The sequence below is a fragment of the Urocitellus parryii genome, chromosome 10 (assembly GCF_045843805.1).
Source record: "Urocitellus parryii isolate mUroPar1 chromosome 10, mUroPar1.hap1, whole genome shotgun sequence".
Taxonomy (NCBI): domain Eukaryota; kingdom Metazoa; phylum Chordata; class Mammalia; order Rodentia; family Sciuridae; genus Urocitellus; species Urocitellus parryii.
The window spans coordinates 142,734,546-142,748,907 of record NC_135540.1 but is presented as its reverse complement, the minus strand read 5'-3'; the positions used below and the strand labels follow the sequence as shown (position 1 = coordinate 142,748,907).

Here is a 14,362-nt window from a genome sequence, read left to right as displayed (position 1 = left end):
TCCTGCCCTCTGATGTGCAGAGAACAGAGGTCACTAGGGCTCCAGGAGGAGCCTGTGACACTGAGGGGCAGCCTTGCCACATCAAGTTCCCTGCCCTCTGCGTGCCCCACGGCCTGACCCAGGGTCTTTCGTGTCTGTCCCTCCCTCCCCTCTTTAGGGTGACCGCTGGTGGAGCCAGGGCTCTTGTGGGAGCTGTGCTCAGCTGACCACTGAGGTCCCTTTCTTGGCACTGCCCCCACCATGGCACAGCAGGGACCCTGTAGCTGCAGGCCAGTCTCCTGCCCTTAGCTGCACTTGGAGGGTGCCCAGAGAGGGCTGTGGGGAGCCAGCTGAGCTGACGCCTGCCTGCAGAGGAGGCTGGACAGTGCCAGGCAAGTGGGGAGGCCAAGGCTGCAGTGAGTCTGGTTGGAATCGAGACCCTGTGTGGCAGGAGCCCAGGGAGGAGGGAGGGCCAGCCACAGGGAGGAGTCAGCAAATCCGAGAGGCGCAGTGCCCTGGACCCAGGTCACTCAGTGGGAGCCCCAAGGCCCATCCTACACACCATGCCAGAGCTGGGCGATCGTACCGGCGCCTGAGAGCTCCCAGCAAGGCCTCTTGAGTGGTTCTGGATGTTTCCAGGGAGTGGCTCCCAGTGGACAGCACTCTGGGCAGGGGTCCAGGAGAGGCGTCAGAATAGAAGGTGAGAGCCTGGCACTTGCTGTGCCAGGCTGGGTATCACCAGTGTTCATTCTTCCTTCTGCACAGATGGGAAAATGGAGGCTCGGAGAGCGTGGGGCTTGGGGTGGACCACGAGACAACTTCAGCGCCAGGCCAACCCCAGGCCCAAGGGGGAGTCTGCCTTCCTGCCACCCTTTTGCCAGCGGAACCTCTGACCTGTGGGGAACTGCAGGCACCTTGCTGGCTGCTCAGAAATTGCAGAAGAGGTTCCAGAGGCAGCTCTGCCCGCAGCCCTTAGTCACGCGCTTGTGGGGCAGGGCCCCTCCGCCTTGTCCCGGGACCCCTGGTGCCTGGCCCAGGCCTGAAGAGCTGTGCTGGGCCCAGAGACCCCCAGAGACAGCCATGCAAGCAGCCCAGGGGCTGGAGGAAGTGCCCACCCTGTCCAGGAGGGGGCAGGAGAGACCTGTTCTGGGGTCACTGTTTGCAATACTCAGCAGGGTGTATGGCCCACCCTCCGTAACTCTTTTGTGGTGTGGGGAGAGGGTGCAGGTCCCTTGGGCTGTGTGGCTGGCCACGGCCCTGGACCCTCAAAGCTCATGAAGAGTTCACCAACAGGAGAGGCCAGCCCCCCGCAGTTTTGGCCCAGCGCTGGCCAGGGAGTCCCACAGCGCCACCTGCCTGTCTGGGGAATGCTTCTTGAAGGGACCTTAAGTGTAGGGCCCAGGACCAGTACAGGCTGAGGCTGGTGGGGCAGCCAGCCCCTAGGCAAAGGCAGGGGAGTTGGTGGCAGGGTGGAGGTGGGGACAGAGCTCCCTCTCCAGTGCCGGCTCATGGAAGGTAGCCAGGGTTAATCATTCCCACATGGCCTTGACCCCACCTGGGCTGACCGATTCGCTCCCGCCTCCCGCTGCCCCTCTCGCCAACTCAGGAGGAGCCATGGGGCGCTGGGCCTGGGTCCCCAGCCCCTGCCCCCAGCCTGGGCTGTGTGCCTTCCTGCTGCTGCTGCTGCTGCTGCCTCGGGGGACCCAGCCCCAGGCCAGAGGGGTGAGCGCCGCTGCTCCCAGGCAGTGTGGCCAAGGGCTCCCTGTGCGCACACACTGCAGGCTCCTGGGCTTCAGCCAGAGGGACGGCGCCCCGGGCAGGGGGAATGGGCTGGGGCCCAGGTGACTGGGGGGTGAGAGTCGGCCTTCAGGGCTGAGGTGGAGCTGGAATAGCCTGGGGCACTGGGTCCCTGAGCTTGCTGTGCTGTTCCTGGAGCTGGGGGTCCCTGTGTGGCCTGGCCTGGGCCCCAGTGGGTCTCCGCCCCTCCCCCAGCCTCGGTAGGTCCCAGTGTTTGAGGTGGGGACCGAGGGGCCTCTGAGGGGCTCCGGCTGCTCCTGTCCTCCCTAGAACTGACCAGGGTTCATCCCTGAGAGGTGGTATACCTGGGCTGGGCTGTAGCTTGAGTCCAGGATGGGGAGGGCACAGGCCCAGAAGAGACTTCAGTGTCCCGGGGCCCCAGACCCTGCTCCACTTCACTTCCCAGCACAAAGCCGTCTCAGGACTGGGATTCCCCCTACACCCTCCTGGTTTCTGGTTCCTCCTAGGATGGCACAGAACCCCCAGAACCTAATGCCACAGCCCCCTTTGGGGGCCCCATGATCCCTGTGACCTCTGTGACCCCCAAGACCCCAGCAACAAGTGCTCCAGAGGCAGAGGTGGAGGCAGAGGGACCCCAAGGTGGGGAGCGCCAGTCCCCAACCAGGGTGGCTCCCTCCCGCAGTGGCCCAGGAAGCCAAGGTGGGTCGGGAGAGGAAGCTTCCCACGGCACCTGGTGGTTGTGGACATGGGTGGGCTGGGGTGGGGAGCCCTGCGGCAAGGACTGGAGCCCTGGCCTGCCACCCCTGCAGTGCTCACCGAGGCCGGGCAGCCCTGCAGGTTCCCCTTCCGCTACGGAGGCCGGATGCTACACTCCTGCACCCTGGAGGGAAGTGCCCGCAGGAAGTGGTGGGTCCCAGGTGGGGCGGGGGCTGAGGCCCCCCGGGGTCTGGCACGCTGGAGAAGAGTGGCTGGAGCTCCAGGCAGGGCCAGGAGGGGTGGGCCTGTGGCCTGGACCCACTGACCCCCAGCATTGCTTCCCAGGTGTGCGACCACTCACAACTATGACCGGGACAGGGCCTGGGGCTACTGTGTGGAGGTTGTCCTGCCTCTGGAGGACCCAGGTGGGTGCAGGGTGTGGGGTGCGACAGCCTGACCCCAGCTAAGAGGGGCTGAGGGGGGGTGTGTGAGCTGGGGGTGCAGGGTCCCAGTGCTGAGCGGGGGTAGGACCAAGGGAGACAGCTGAGCTGGGCAGGGGTCCTGCCTAGCTGGGCAGGGCTGCAATTTGACCCTGGAGATGGCTGCCAGCCAAGGAGCCAGCCGCCCTGGGTCCAGTGTGGGCACCTTTTCAGGTAGGGCTTCGCCCTCTCTGTGGCTGGGGTGCCCTCTCGTGGCAAAGGCCAGCCTCTGGCCACAGAAAAGCCCTGGACAGTCGCAGGGTGGGGCCAGGTGGCCCAGGGCATGAGGCTGGAGGTCTGGGGCTCGTGAATCTCTGGGGACATGGCAGGGGACCGCGCTGCCTGAAGTGTTGGTGCCAGCTTCTAGGATGCCACGTGCAGAGCCATGGGGCACCTTGCCCAGGTGCCAGGTAGAGGGCTGGGGAGAAAAGGGAAGCCTGTGTCCCCCCCTGGGGACCTGCACCCTCAGGACCCAGAGGGTGCAGCTGGAAGTGGAGGCCCACGGAGGCCCTTGGCAAGCAGCGGAGTCAGAGGGACCCCGAGGACTCGTGCCCTCATCACCACCTCTCCTGCTTGACCACAGCTGCCCTTGACCCCTGTGCCTCCGGGCCTTGCCTCAATGGGGGCACGTGCTCCAGCACCCAAGACCCCGTGTCCTATCATTGCACCTGCCCCCTGGCCTTCACTGGCAAGAACTGCAACATCGGTGAGTAGGCCCTGGGGGCCCGGGGGCCAGGGGCCAGGGGGCCATGGGGGCCATAGGGGTCATGGGGGCCATGGGGGTCAGGGGGCCAGGGGGGCCCTGGGGGCCATGGGCCTGGAGCCAACCAGGGAGGGTGGAGAGTGGTTGGGGGGCCCCAGGTGGGGTCCTGCCTGGGCTGTGGTGCAGGGAGTAGGGGCTCACTGTGTGGCCCCCAGGGAAGTGCTTCGACGAGACCCGCTACGAGTACCTGGAGGTGGGTGACCGCTGGGCCCGAGTGCACCAGGGCCACGTGGAGCAGTGTGACTGCGTGGACGGCCAGGCCCGGTGCAAAGATGCCCACCACACAGGTACACCGTGGCCAGCTCCGGGCCGGCCTGGGCCCCACGGTGAGGGTCAGCCATGTCCCCCGACAGGCCTTCCTTCCCCACCCAAGCAGAAGGGACTTGCCCGAGGCCACCCAGCAGCAAGGGCACAGGAAGGACCCGGGCCCTGGCCCCGGCAGGAGCTCGAGGCTGGGCCTAGCTTCTGGGCCCTTCTGCAGCTTGCCTGAGCAGCCCATGCCTGAACGGGGGTACCTGCCACCTGATCCTGGGCACTGGGACCAGCGTCTGCGCCTGCCCGCCAGGCTATGCTGGGAGGCTCTGCAACATTGGTGAGTGGGTCTGGCCCCCTGCCCTGGGAGCAAGCCTGGGGGTGGGGTCAGGGAGGCCCCACTGTGGGTGGCTTCACACCTGTCCTGTGTGGGAGCCTCATCCACACCTGCTGTGCTCTCAGTGCCCACAGAGCGCTGCTTCCTGGGGAATGGCACTGAGTACCGTGGCGTGGCCAGCACGGCGGCCTCGGGCCTGGGCTGCCTGGCCTGGAACTCCGACTTGCTGTACCAGGAGCTGCACGTGGACTCGGTGGACGCTGCCGCCCTGCTAGGCCTGGGCCCCCACGCCTACTGCCGGTCAGCACCCGGTGGCCAACACAGGCACCTTGCTCTGAGTGGGTGGGTGGCTCCCAGGACCCAGCTGGGACCAGCACTGCCCAGATGGCCTGATGGCCTCTGCCCAGAAGCCTGCCCTCAGGAGGCTGGGGTCTGTGGAGCGAGCACCGCTGCTCTGGGTGTGAGGAGCCCCGGGCCTGGGTTCCCAAGGGTTCCCCTATCCCAGCCCTCTCTGAGTGGCAGTGTGACTCCTGTCCGCTGCAGGAACCCGGACAAGGATGAGAGGCCGTGGTGCTACGTGGTGAAGGACAACGCGCTCTCCTGGGAGTATTGCCGCCTGGCCTCCTGTGGTGCGAGGGTGCAGGGCACAGTGGGGTGGTGCTGCCTGAGGCCCTGAGACAGGAGGTCAGGGACAGGTTGACCCTGGGGGCGGCTCCCAGTGGCCCCATGCCCCAGGACTGCCCTCTGGGGTCTCTGGCTCTCCTGGGGTCGGTGGTGGTGTCCCAGGCTGCAGGGGAGACAGGAGCACCCAAGGGTGCTGGCCACTCTGTGGCAGATCCTGTGGGCGGTGTTCTCCTCCCACCCTAGGGGAGGAGACTGAGGCTCAGAGGGGGCCTGCCCAGAGCAGGGGTGGGCTGAGGAGGCCCTGCCTGCCCTGGGGAACGCTGTGGAGGTGACCTGGTGACCTCTGCTCCAGAATCCTTGGTCAGAGTCCAGCCCCCACCCCCTGAGGTCCTGGTGACCCTGCCAGAGCCAGCCCCGGCTGGACGCCCAACCTGTGGCAAGAGGCACAAGAAGAGGACATTCCTGCGGCCACGGATAGTGGGCGGCTCCTCCTCCCTGCCTGGCTCCCACCCCTGGCTGGCTGCCATCTACATAGGGGGCAGCTTCTGTGCTGGGAGCCTCATCCACACCTGCTGGGTTGTGTCTGCTGCCCACTGCTTCTCCAGTAGGTGAGTGGCCCTGGCCCACATCCACATCCCCCACCCACATCCCACTCCGCCATTCGCTGCTCCTGCACCCACTGCCCGCCACAGGACCGCCACGCTGGCCTCCATCCCATTCCGGCCCTACCCTGCACACTCCTACTGCCATCACCACGCCACCCATCCTGGGCCTCCGTGGGCCTTTCCACCTGTCCCTGCCGCCTCACTGGGACTTGGCGCTTGGCCTCGTGCTGAGCGCTGAGGCTCCAGAGACGCCGGCGTTATTTGGGAGGCCCTGGGACAGGGTGGAGGGCTCCTGCAGAGGCACCAACAGTACGTCCGGGGCCTCCGGGTAGACCCCCAAGCCCAGCTCCAGGCAGGGTTGGGAGGAGGGAGGGAACGACTGCCTCCTCCTATCGCCAAGGAGCTTGAGGGGTGCCCAGCTGGTAGGGACAGGGCAGTGACAAGACTCTTTGGAGCCTCCGGGAATCCCGCCGGACAGGAGAAGCTCTGGCCCACGCTGGGCTCCCAGCAGCCCTCCTGCCTTCCACCCAGGGAAGCTGACCAACCGGGGAAGGAAAGCCCGGGTCCCACCGCCCAGCCTGGAGGCAGGAGGGAGCAGACAGGCCCCTTCTCACCTTGTGCCCCTGCCAACAGTGTCCAGGGGGACCGTGCAGGTCCTGTCCTGAAGAGGAAAACTGAGGCCCAGACAGTCGGGGGCTGACTCGGGGCCTGGGCTCTGTGTCCTCCAGTGGCGAGGGGCGTATCTGGGACCCCACAGGCCAGGTCCAGCTGGGACAGGGCCTTCAGTAGGACAGGTCTCCACCGACCTGGGCAGTCTCAGCACATCGGCCTGGGTGCCCGCGGGTGTCACTGGGCCGTTGGAGATAGCACAGCACACTGTGGCTCCTGGGCCCAGGCCTGGGGTGGCTGCGACCCCATCACTCCTCTCTCCAACTCACTGTCCAGTGGACTAGCAAGGGCCACTGCAGGCCTCTCCCTGGGGCTGTGGGCCGCCCCTCAGCCATGGCTGAGCAGCCATGGCCAGCGGGGCCCAGTTCCAGGTGGGGGTGCTGACCAAGTGGCCTGAGGAGAGGTCCAGGTCTGTGTGCCACCAGGACCTCCGACCCCACACAGTCCCCCCAGGGAGAGCGTCTCGGTGGTGCTGGGCCAGCACTTCTTCAATCGCACCACAGACGTGACCCAGACGTTTGGCATCGAGAAGTACATCCCCTACTCCCTGTACTCGGTGTTCAACCCCAGTGACCATGACCTTGGTGAGCTCCGTGGCGCAGCAGGGTGGGTGTTCTCTGTGCACCCAAGCCAGAGCAAGGACAGGGCAGGGGCCATTGGCCGGGCAGACACTGGGGGCTAGAGGAGGAGGGGTCTGGGCAGGGCAGCCAGGGTGCCTGTTGTGGCCTCCATGGCCGGAGGGAGCCTGGCCTGTGACTCAGTCCATCCTGGACCCCTCCTAGGCTGACCTCTGACCTCTCTCCTGCTCAGTCCTGATCCGGCTGAAGAAGAAGGGCGAGCGCTGTGCTGTCCGCTCCCAGTTTGTCCAGCCCATCTGCCTGCCCGAGCCTGGTGTCTCCTTCCCCTCTGGACAAAAGTGCCAGATCGCAGGCTGGGGCCATGTGCACGAGAGTGAGTGGGGGACTGCCCCGAGCCAGCCCGGGGGAGCAGCGGCCAGCCATAGTGAGCTGGCCCACGCTGAAAGTGCCGTGCCCTGCAGATGCGAGCAGCTACTCCAGCTCTCTACGGGAGGCACTGGTACCCCTGGTCCCTGACCACAAGTGCCACAGCCCCGAGGTCCATGGTGCCGACATCAGCCCCAACATGCTCTGCGCGGGCTACTTCGACTGCAAGGCTGACGCTTGCCAGGTGAGCCGTGCTGCCCAGTGGGACTGGACACAAGGGGTTGGTCGACCTGCTTGCCCCTTGGAGCTCCGAGCTGGAGGGGTCCGGGACAGAACTTACACCCACTGGGCTGGTGGCCAGCACCCCAGGATGGCTGGCTGCCTGGCCCCTCTAGAGAGGGCAGCTGTCTTCAGAGCCCTGTCCTCAAACATAGGACAAGAGGCCTCAGGCCACACCAGTAAAGCTCAGGTTCGCCCAGTGGCTAGGGGCGCCACAGGATGTCAGTTGCCCAAGGCCACCCATGGCCCTTTGCCCAGATGTCTCTCAGACGTGCTCATTGCTCAGGCCATTAACCAGTAGCTAAGGTCTGTCCCCTCCGCGGCCTGATCCCGTTCATGCTCAACAGGGCCATCTTGGGAGGACTGCTCCGCAGGCCAGGTCCTAGGTGGGGAAGCAGCCCAGGCCAGATCTCTTCTGAGTCTGCAGGGCTTAGTGTGGAGAGGGGTGGGGCTGGGCCGGGACACATGGTGCCGAGTGTCAGGGAGGGCTTCCTGGTGTGTGGGGTGGGTGCCCTTGTCCTGAGAACCGCACAGGCCTTGAGGGCAGCAGGGAGCATTTCGGGTGGTGGGAGAGGCAGGTGCCCACTTGGGGAGTGCTTCTGGGCAGGAGAGGGCGGCCAGGTTGAGAGTGTGCTGCTGCTGGAGGTGAGGGGCAGCCGGCAGGCTGCAGGAGGCAGTGGCGAGGGGACTCCCCTGGACTGGCAGAGCTGGCCCTCCAGGGGCCTGGGAATGAGGTGACCTGTATGTGAGGTCTCTTCCTCAGAAATGCCCTTGCTCTCTGTCCCCATGCTGCCAGCAGCCTTCTGGGGCAGTTCTGTCACCAGCAGAAGACACTTCCTGGATTCGCACCCTGGGGGCCTTTGGGTGGGGGTGTGGAGCTGCTGCTCCGTGTCCCTGAGCCAGCTCCCAGCCACGTCTCTGCCCAGGGTGACTCGGGTGGGCCCCTGGCCTGTGAGAAGAACGGGGTGGCCTACCTGTATGGCATCATCAGCTGGGGCGATGGCTGTGGGCGCGGCAAGCCAGGCGTGTACACCCGCGTGGCCAACTATGTGGATTGGATCAGTGACCGGATACGGCCTTCCAAGCGGCCTGCGGCGCCCTCCTGAAGCTCAGGACAGCCGTCCTTTCCCACTGCCTGCCTCGCTGACAATAAAGACCTCTCCTGGCACCTCCTCTGTGACTCCTGCCTCCCCGGGCCTCTTGGGCCACAGCTTGGGCCAGTGGCTGCAGATGGGGTGACCTGGGCCAGCAGCCAGCAGAGTCCTCAGTAGAGATGGGAGCCTGCAGCCCCCAGGAGGGCCTGGCCCCGTGGCCCAGCAACTCAGGCAGGGGATTAGGGCCCGGGCAGCATCCAGGCCACACCCACCGCAGGGCCAGCTGCAGACAGCTATGTGGTCAGGTCCAGGCACCCTGGGTGGTCGCAGGGCAGCACATGGGAAGCAAGTCCAGGCCTCAGGCTGTGGACAGGGGCCTGAGCCAAGCAGTGGGGGAATGCTAAACCCCCAGGCAGACAGGGCACAGCTGCTGGACGCCTTTCAGCTTCAAGATGGCAGCCTGGCTGGGAGGGAGAGGGGAGAAAGGGACCGTGGGCAGGGCTTGCTGCCGGGACAGAGTTCACAGGAGCCGGCCCTGACTCCAGCCAGGCAGGACACCGAGGCTCATCTGAATGGAAGGAGGAGGTGGGCCGGAAGCCAGAGAGGGTGCTGGATGAGGGGAGGCCCCAGGGGCTGTGGGGAGCTGGGTCCACCCGGGTTCCCAAAGTCCTTGGTGTTAACCCCCCCTGTGCGTGAGGTTCCGTGGAGCAAGTCAGGGTGGGGTCCACGTGGGCCAAGGCCAGGCTGAGGCCAACAGACCCCTGGGAATGGAGCCAGAAGCCAGGGGAAGGCCAGTTTCCTGCCCCCTACCTGTGGCCTTGGGAAGGGCAGCAGATGGCTGTGCTCAGGGCACTGCCTGGACCAGGCTTGCCACGGGCAGTTTCTCCCAGTGCCCGCTGGTGGCCTCCCTCCCTAACCCTTCCTTGCCCTTGCCAGCCTCCTGTGACAGGCAGGGCCTCTCTCCTGGCCACCACGGTGCCCGGCCTACACCTGTGGGGTCTGCACACCTGCCCCTTCTGTGCTGCCGCCCGGCGGCCGTCCCCCGCTGTGCTGGTCAGACTGCACCCCTCACTCAGGCCACCGGGCGGGGTCCTCAGGGGGCTCCGCACTGGGCTGCTACCTGCCCGGAGGGCTCACAGGGCCACAGCTAGCTACAGAGGGAGTGAGGCAGGAGCAAGACTGGTCAGCCCTCTGCTGAGGCCTCAGTGGGCTGGACGTTCACTGCCCTAGGAAGTCAGAGTCTGAGCGAGGGAGAGCGCTGGCCCTGGGAGGGCGGCAGCCGGGCCAGTCTTGGGGCCTGGGCCTCCTGGGCTGATGAACATGGGCTGCGGGTGACCCCGCCACCACAGGTTGGCCACAGTCCTGGCGGCAGGCAGAGTGATGAGGGTGAGCATGGTGCTCCCAGAGTGCACAGTGGGTGCTCTCCTGATGTGACCGCTGTCCTCCAGTCAAGCCACGTGGGCTGAGGCAGGTGACTTCCCAGTGGTGAGTGGCTCTCCCACACTGATGCCACCACAGGCCCAACGCCAGGGACCCGATCAGCATCCACTTGATGCCTCCCTGCGACTGGGTCTTGGGACTGACCAGCACCAGTGCCAGGGGCTATAGTCTCTGTGTCCGGGGGCCCTGGGAGCCAGCAGGAGGTCAGAGGGGGTGTTTCCTGTGCCCTCGGTGCTGGGGCTGGACTGGGCCCTGGGATCATGTGCCATCATCTGGTCCCAAGGCCGCTGACAGGGCCGATGTTTGGAGGTGGTCTTTACACAAATGAGGTCACCAGGGTGGGTCCTCATCCAGTCCCACTGGTGACCTCCTAAGGAGAGGGCATGGGGACACAGACACTTGGAGGAATCCTGGGAGGGTGTAGGAAGGAGTGGCCCTGTGCAGGCCCAGACCCGGGGCTGCATATGCCATGAGCCTGGACACCCGGAGCCCAGCCTCTAGATCTGGGAACCCTCCACCCACATGTCACTGCAGCAGCCCCAGCAGACGAGTGCCCAGTCTGGCCGTGTCCCTCACTGAAGGACACTGCTGTTCTCCAGACTAGTGGCCTCCCCCAGCGTCCTGGTACGGCCAGGCTTCAGGTCGGGCGGAGGTGCCTGCTTCTCTTCATGACTGCCCAAGGTCACTAAGCTGTCCCTGTGGCCCACCTGACCATGCCTTTGTTGAAAAGCCTCTTTGACAGTCCCTCCAGGCGCCAGCCCACCGGGGCCCTGGAGGACACAGGAGGCATCGTTTTTTCTCAATTCTTAAATCTGCCTGTGTTAAGCTGGGGGTTTGCATTTGCGTTTAGGAGTGAGAGTGACCTACACTCTTACGTTCTTGGAGTTACTGTCACCAGGCTCATGTAATAAGACTGAGAGTGTCCCTTTCTTAATCAAATCCTCGGCGATCCTGTGTGAGGCTGAGGGTCCTCTGGACATGGAAGGCACCATGCAGTTTCCTGCCTGGCGTTCTCTTTACAGGATGTCGGAAGCTACTCATTCAGAGCTGGAAGGAGTTCTGGGCCATGGCCCTATGGAAACAGTGACGGCTGGGGATTTCATCTCTTCTTGAGCTAGTTAAAGGAAGTCATATTTTTATGAATCTGTCTCATTTTTCACATGTATTACCGTAAAGTTGTTTATGTTGTCTTAGGCTGTTTTCTGTCGCTATCACTGATTCCCGAGACCCAGTAATTTTTGAATAAGAGAGGTCTATTTAGCTCAATGTCCTGGCAGCAGCTCAGCAGCTGGTGAGGCAGGGCCTCCCCCAGCGAGACGGGCAACTGCTGCAGGGTCTCTTCTTCCTCTCCTTATGAAGCACTAAGGCTACGCGGCCTGTGCTCACGGCCTTACCTCCCCTCCTACCTCCCCAAACACGGCCGCCCGAGTTCTGAGGCTGGCTCTACACATGGACCCCACGGGGGCCGCGGCCCGCCAGGCTGGCTGGCTGTGGCTCTGACGCTTGGGAACACAGCTCGGGGCTGGGTTTCCAGTGGACGCTGATGGGGTCTGTTGGCCTGGGGCCTGTGGTGGTGCCAGTGTGGGAGAGCCACTTGCCTCCTGGCTGGGACACAAAAGGGGAGGCAGGGGCTGCGTCCCAGTGACCCTGAGACCTGCACCTAAAGGTCCCAGGGCCGTGTGGAGCTGGAGGGCAAAGGGGGGCTCCTGGAGCAGAAGCCAGGCCCGGGCAGGGGATGGGCAGCGAACCTGGGTGGGTTGTGCTCCATGTGTGCGAATGACCACAGTGACGCCCACACGTTGCTCTGCATAATCAATATGCACCCATAAAATACTAAATTAAAAAGGTGCACCACACCCAGCAGTGCCCAGGCTGGGAAGCAGGCCTTCAGAGGACCGTCCACCCAGCCGTAGTGGTTGTCATAGCAGAAAAGAGCAGGGGTTTGTCGGGGGCTGGAGGCCACTGGGGTGCTGGTGAGTGTGGGTGTAGCAAGCTGCCGCAGGCTGCTCCCTGCTGTGTCCTTCTGCAGCCGTCCAGCAGGTACAGGAGGGAGGGGCTCAGGGGTCCTTGTTGTCCCAGCAGGTGCCAGGCTGTGGGCCGGAGTCCACTTAGGCCTAAGGCTCCCTTGCACTCAGGCTGAGGCCAGAGCACTGACAGATGGGGTTTAGTTTTTCTGGTGGGGAGCCACTGGTCATTCTTCATCTCACCAGGTGACCAGGGGAGAGTGGACAATTGCAGGGGGTGTCTCACGGCCAGGTGTGGAAGTGGTGGTCATCATTTCTGCCCACTCTCCACTGGCCAGAGCTGTTCACATGGCCCTGCCCAAGGAAGGGCAAGCAAGTGGGTAGACAGGGGCACAGTGCCTGCCCTGGTCAGCTGGAGATGCCCGCACAGCAGCCTGGCCTGGTCCTCCCGATCCTCCTCCTGTGTGTGAAACCATGGTGACTCTGGAAGACTCTCAATATGCGCTGTCCCTGGGCTCATGGTGGCCACGTCAGCCCAGGGGAGGGAGCCGTGGCCAGGTGAGGCTGGAGGTCCAGGGTCCGGGGAGTTCCACAGCTGCAGAGCCAATGGAGGGCCGCAGCACCCTGCAGCCGTGGTCTCTGTGGCAATGTCCTCATCTGTAGCGCCTGGCAGTGGCGCCGTGGCTGTGGGCTCAGGAAGCAGGGTGATCGCCGCCATGAGCCTCTGTGCAGTGTGCAGGGCTGGGCGGTCATCCTGTCTCAGGGTGTGACCTGCGTTTTTGCTGTCCCCTTCCTGAGGCGACATCTCTCCGGCTTGCCCTCTGCGGTTCCAGAGGCCCGACACCTGCCAGCCAGCTTCTAGGGCAGGAGGGCTCCACCACGGGCACGATGCCTCGCTCCGACAGCCGGGCCAGCTGGGCAGGAGCCAAGTCAGGGTCGCGGAGACCTTGGCCCCCAGGGAAAGGGGCCAGCCCTCTTCCTCCTCCTAGCAGGTTGCTTCCCTGCTTGGCAGAGCCCTGGCACCACAGCACTGTCCTCTGGGCCACACGGAGTGGGGGAGGGGGCTCTGTCCCCACGGTGCCTGCATTTCCGGGGCCAGGGCACAGCAGGTGCAGCTGCCAGGCGTGGCTGGGGCCTGGGCCAGGGCCAGCACTTGGGAATGCAGCAGCCGCCGCCCCTCCCTGCAGGGAAGAGCAAGTGCCAGGCGCCCGGCAGCGGATGTGTCCGTGGCTACAGCCCCCATCTGGCAGCTGGCCCTGCAGGGCTAGGGCTGTCCTGGGCTAGCCCCTGGGCCTGCTGTGCAGAGAGGATGAATGGAACTCTGTGGTCAGCAACCGCTCCCTGGGGTGCTGGTGACCGGGGTACACAGGTGATGGGGGTACAGGGTGCTTCCTGGGTCTGAGACCCTCTCCCTGCATTAGGCCCCAGCAAGACCCCTGGGTGGCATCAGAACCAGCCCTAGGCTCACCTGAGACCTGCTCTCTCGGATCCCCAGGGGTGACAAGGAGGGTCACCCAGGGCTGAGCCCAGCTCTGGGGGGACAGAAGTGGGTCAGTCCTGGCCGTGAGCCCGTTTCCCAGCCTGCGGGGTCTGGACGGGCGACACCAAGACTCACATGCCCTTGGCAGGCCACTGTCACCCTCCTTCCTACCAGGACCACTGCCTCTCGAGGACCGGCCTCGGCCTGCATATGGACCCGGCCTCTCCCTGACACCTGGTGTCCTGGAGTCCTTGGCCTTGGGGCTGGCTCACAGATGCGGAGTCCCCTGGCACCAACCTGCCAGGTCCCCAAAGCACATGGGCTCTAGCAGAACCTGGCCAGCCCTCTAGAGCTGCTGGCCTGGGGGACAGGAAACCCGGGAGCAGAGAGGCCAGGTGGCCGGGGGGGGGGGGGCTGCAGGAAGGGTCTTTACGGAGCAGTGTGCTTCTCTATGTCCTTCTGTGCTGGGGGTGGGCGAGGGGCAGCCTTTGGTGGGTCCAGTTCTTGGACAGGGACTAGGGGAGAGCAGACACAGAGGCTGGGGGCACTGAAGTGGCAGGGTGGGTCCTGGTCCCGCCCACCACCTGGCAGTCACCTGCACCAGGTACACACTGCCTGAAGCTTGAGTCACATGGGACTAGAGTGGATGGAGGGACAGGTAACCAGAGAGCCCCTGCACCCCAACCACCACGCACCTAGCCCCTGGGCTTGCTGTGCAGAGAGCATGAATGGAACAGGTTCTGTCTGGGCAGGGTTCTCTGGGCACAGGGGAGGCCCAGGGGTGGGGGAGTGTCCTGGGCCGCAGGGCCAGTGGTCATTCTGTCCTCAGGAGTGTCTGGTGATGCCCTGGGCTGGGGAGGGGAGGCACAGTGGTGACACCAGAGTGGCTGTAGACGGACTTGGGAGCCTGCTTCCCGAGTGCGATGCCCGCTCTGTGTTTGGAAGGGAAGTCCCACACACTGTCTTGCCTGGGGCTGCCTCGAGTGACTGCAGGTGGCC

At 64.9% G+C, this 14,362-nt stretch overlaps 1 protein-coding gene across 4 annotated transcripts; it reads left to right on the top strand.

The window, feature by feature from the left end:
- Positions 1-1,575: 1,575 nt before the first annotated feature.
- Hgfac (HGF activator) lies at positions 1,576-8,558 on the top strand. 4 transcript variants are annotated; one of them, XM_026395293.2, is made up of 14 exons: positions 1,576-1,701; positions 2,244-2,436; positions 2,547-2,643; positions 2,779-2,858; positions 3,496-3,618; positions 3,831-3,962; positions 4,157-4,267; positions 4,390-4,564; positions 4,808-4,893; positions 5,241-5,496; positions 6,616-6,746; positions 6,973-7,113; positions 7,202-7,350; positions 8,312-8,558. In XM_026395293.2, the coding sequence occupies exons 1-14, from the start codon at positions 1,594-1,596 to the stop codon at positions 8,489-8,491; spliced, it is 1,962 nt and encodes a 653-aa protein (XP_026251078.2). In that variant the 5' UTR covers positions 1,576-1,593; the 3' UTR covers positions 8,492-8,558. The 4 variants fall into 4 exon arrangements, with proteins under 4 accessions (XP_026251078.2, XP_026251080.2, XP_026251077.2 ...); XM_026395295.2 differs by having other exon boundaries at positions 6,607-6,746; positions 8,377-8,558; XM_026395292.2 differs by having other exon boundaries at positions 6,607-6,746.
- Positions 8,559-14,362: the final 5,804 nt, after the last annotated feature.

What these genes read in the sequence shown, in the direction of transcription:
- Hgfac (XM_026395292.2), top strand. Translation starts at nt 1,594, where the DNA reads ATGGGGCGCTGGGCCTGGGTCCCCAGCCCCTGCCCCCAGCCTGGGCTG. An exon ending in CAGTGGCCCAGGAAGCCAAG is followed by an intron (nt 2,437 to 2,546) that starts GTGGGTCGGGAG and finishes CCACCCCTGCAG; the next exon opens with TGCTCACCGAGGCCGGGCAG. An exon ending in TGGGAGGCTCTGCAACATTG is followed by an intron (nt 4,268 to 4,389) that starts GTGAGTGGGTCT and finishes CTGTGCTCTCAG; the next exon opens with TGCCCACAGAGCGCTGCTTC.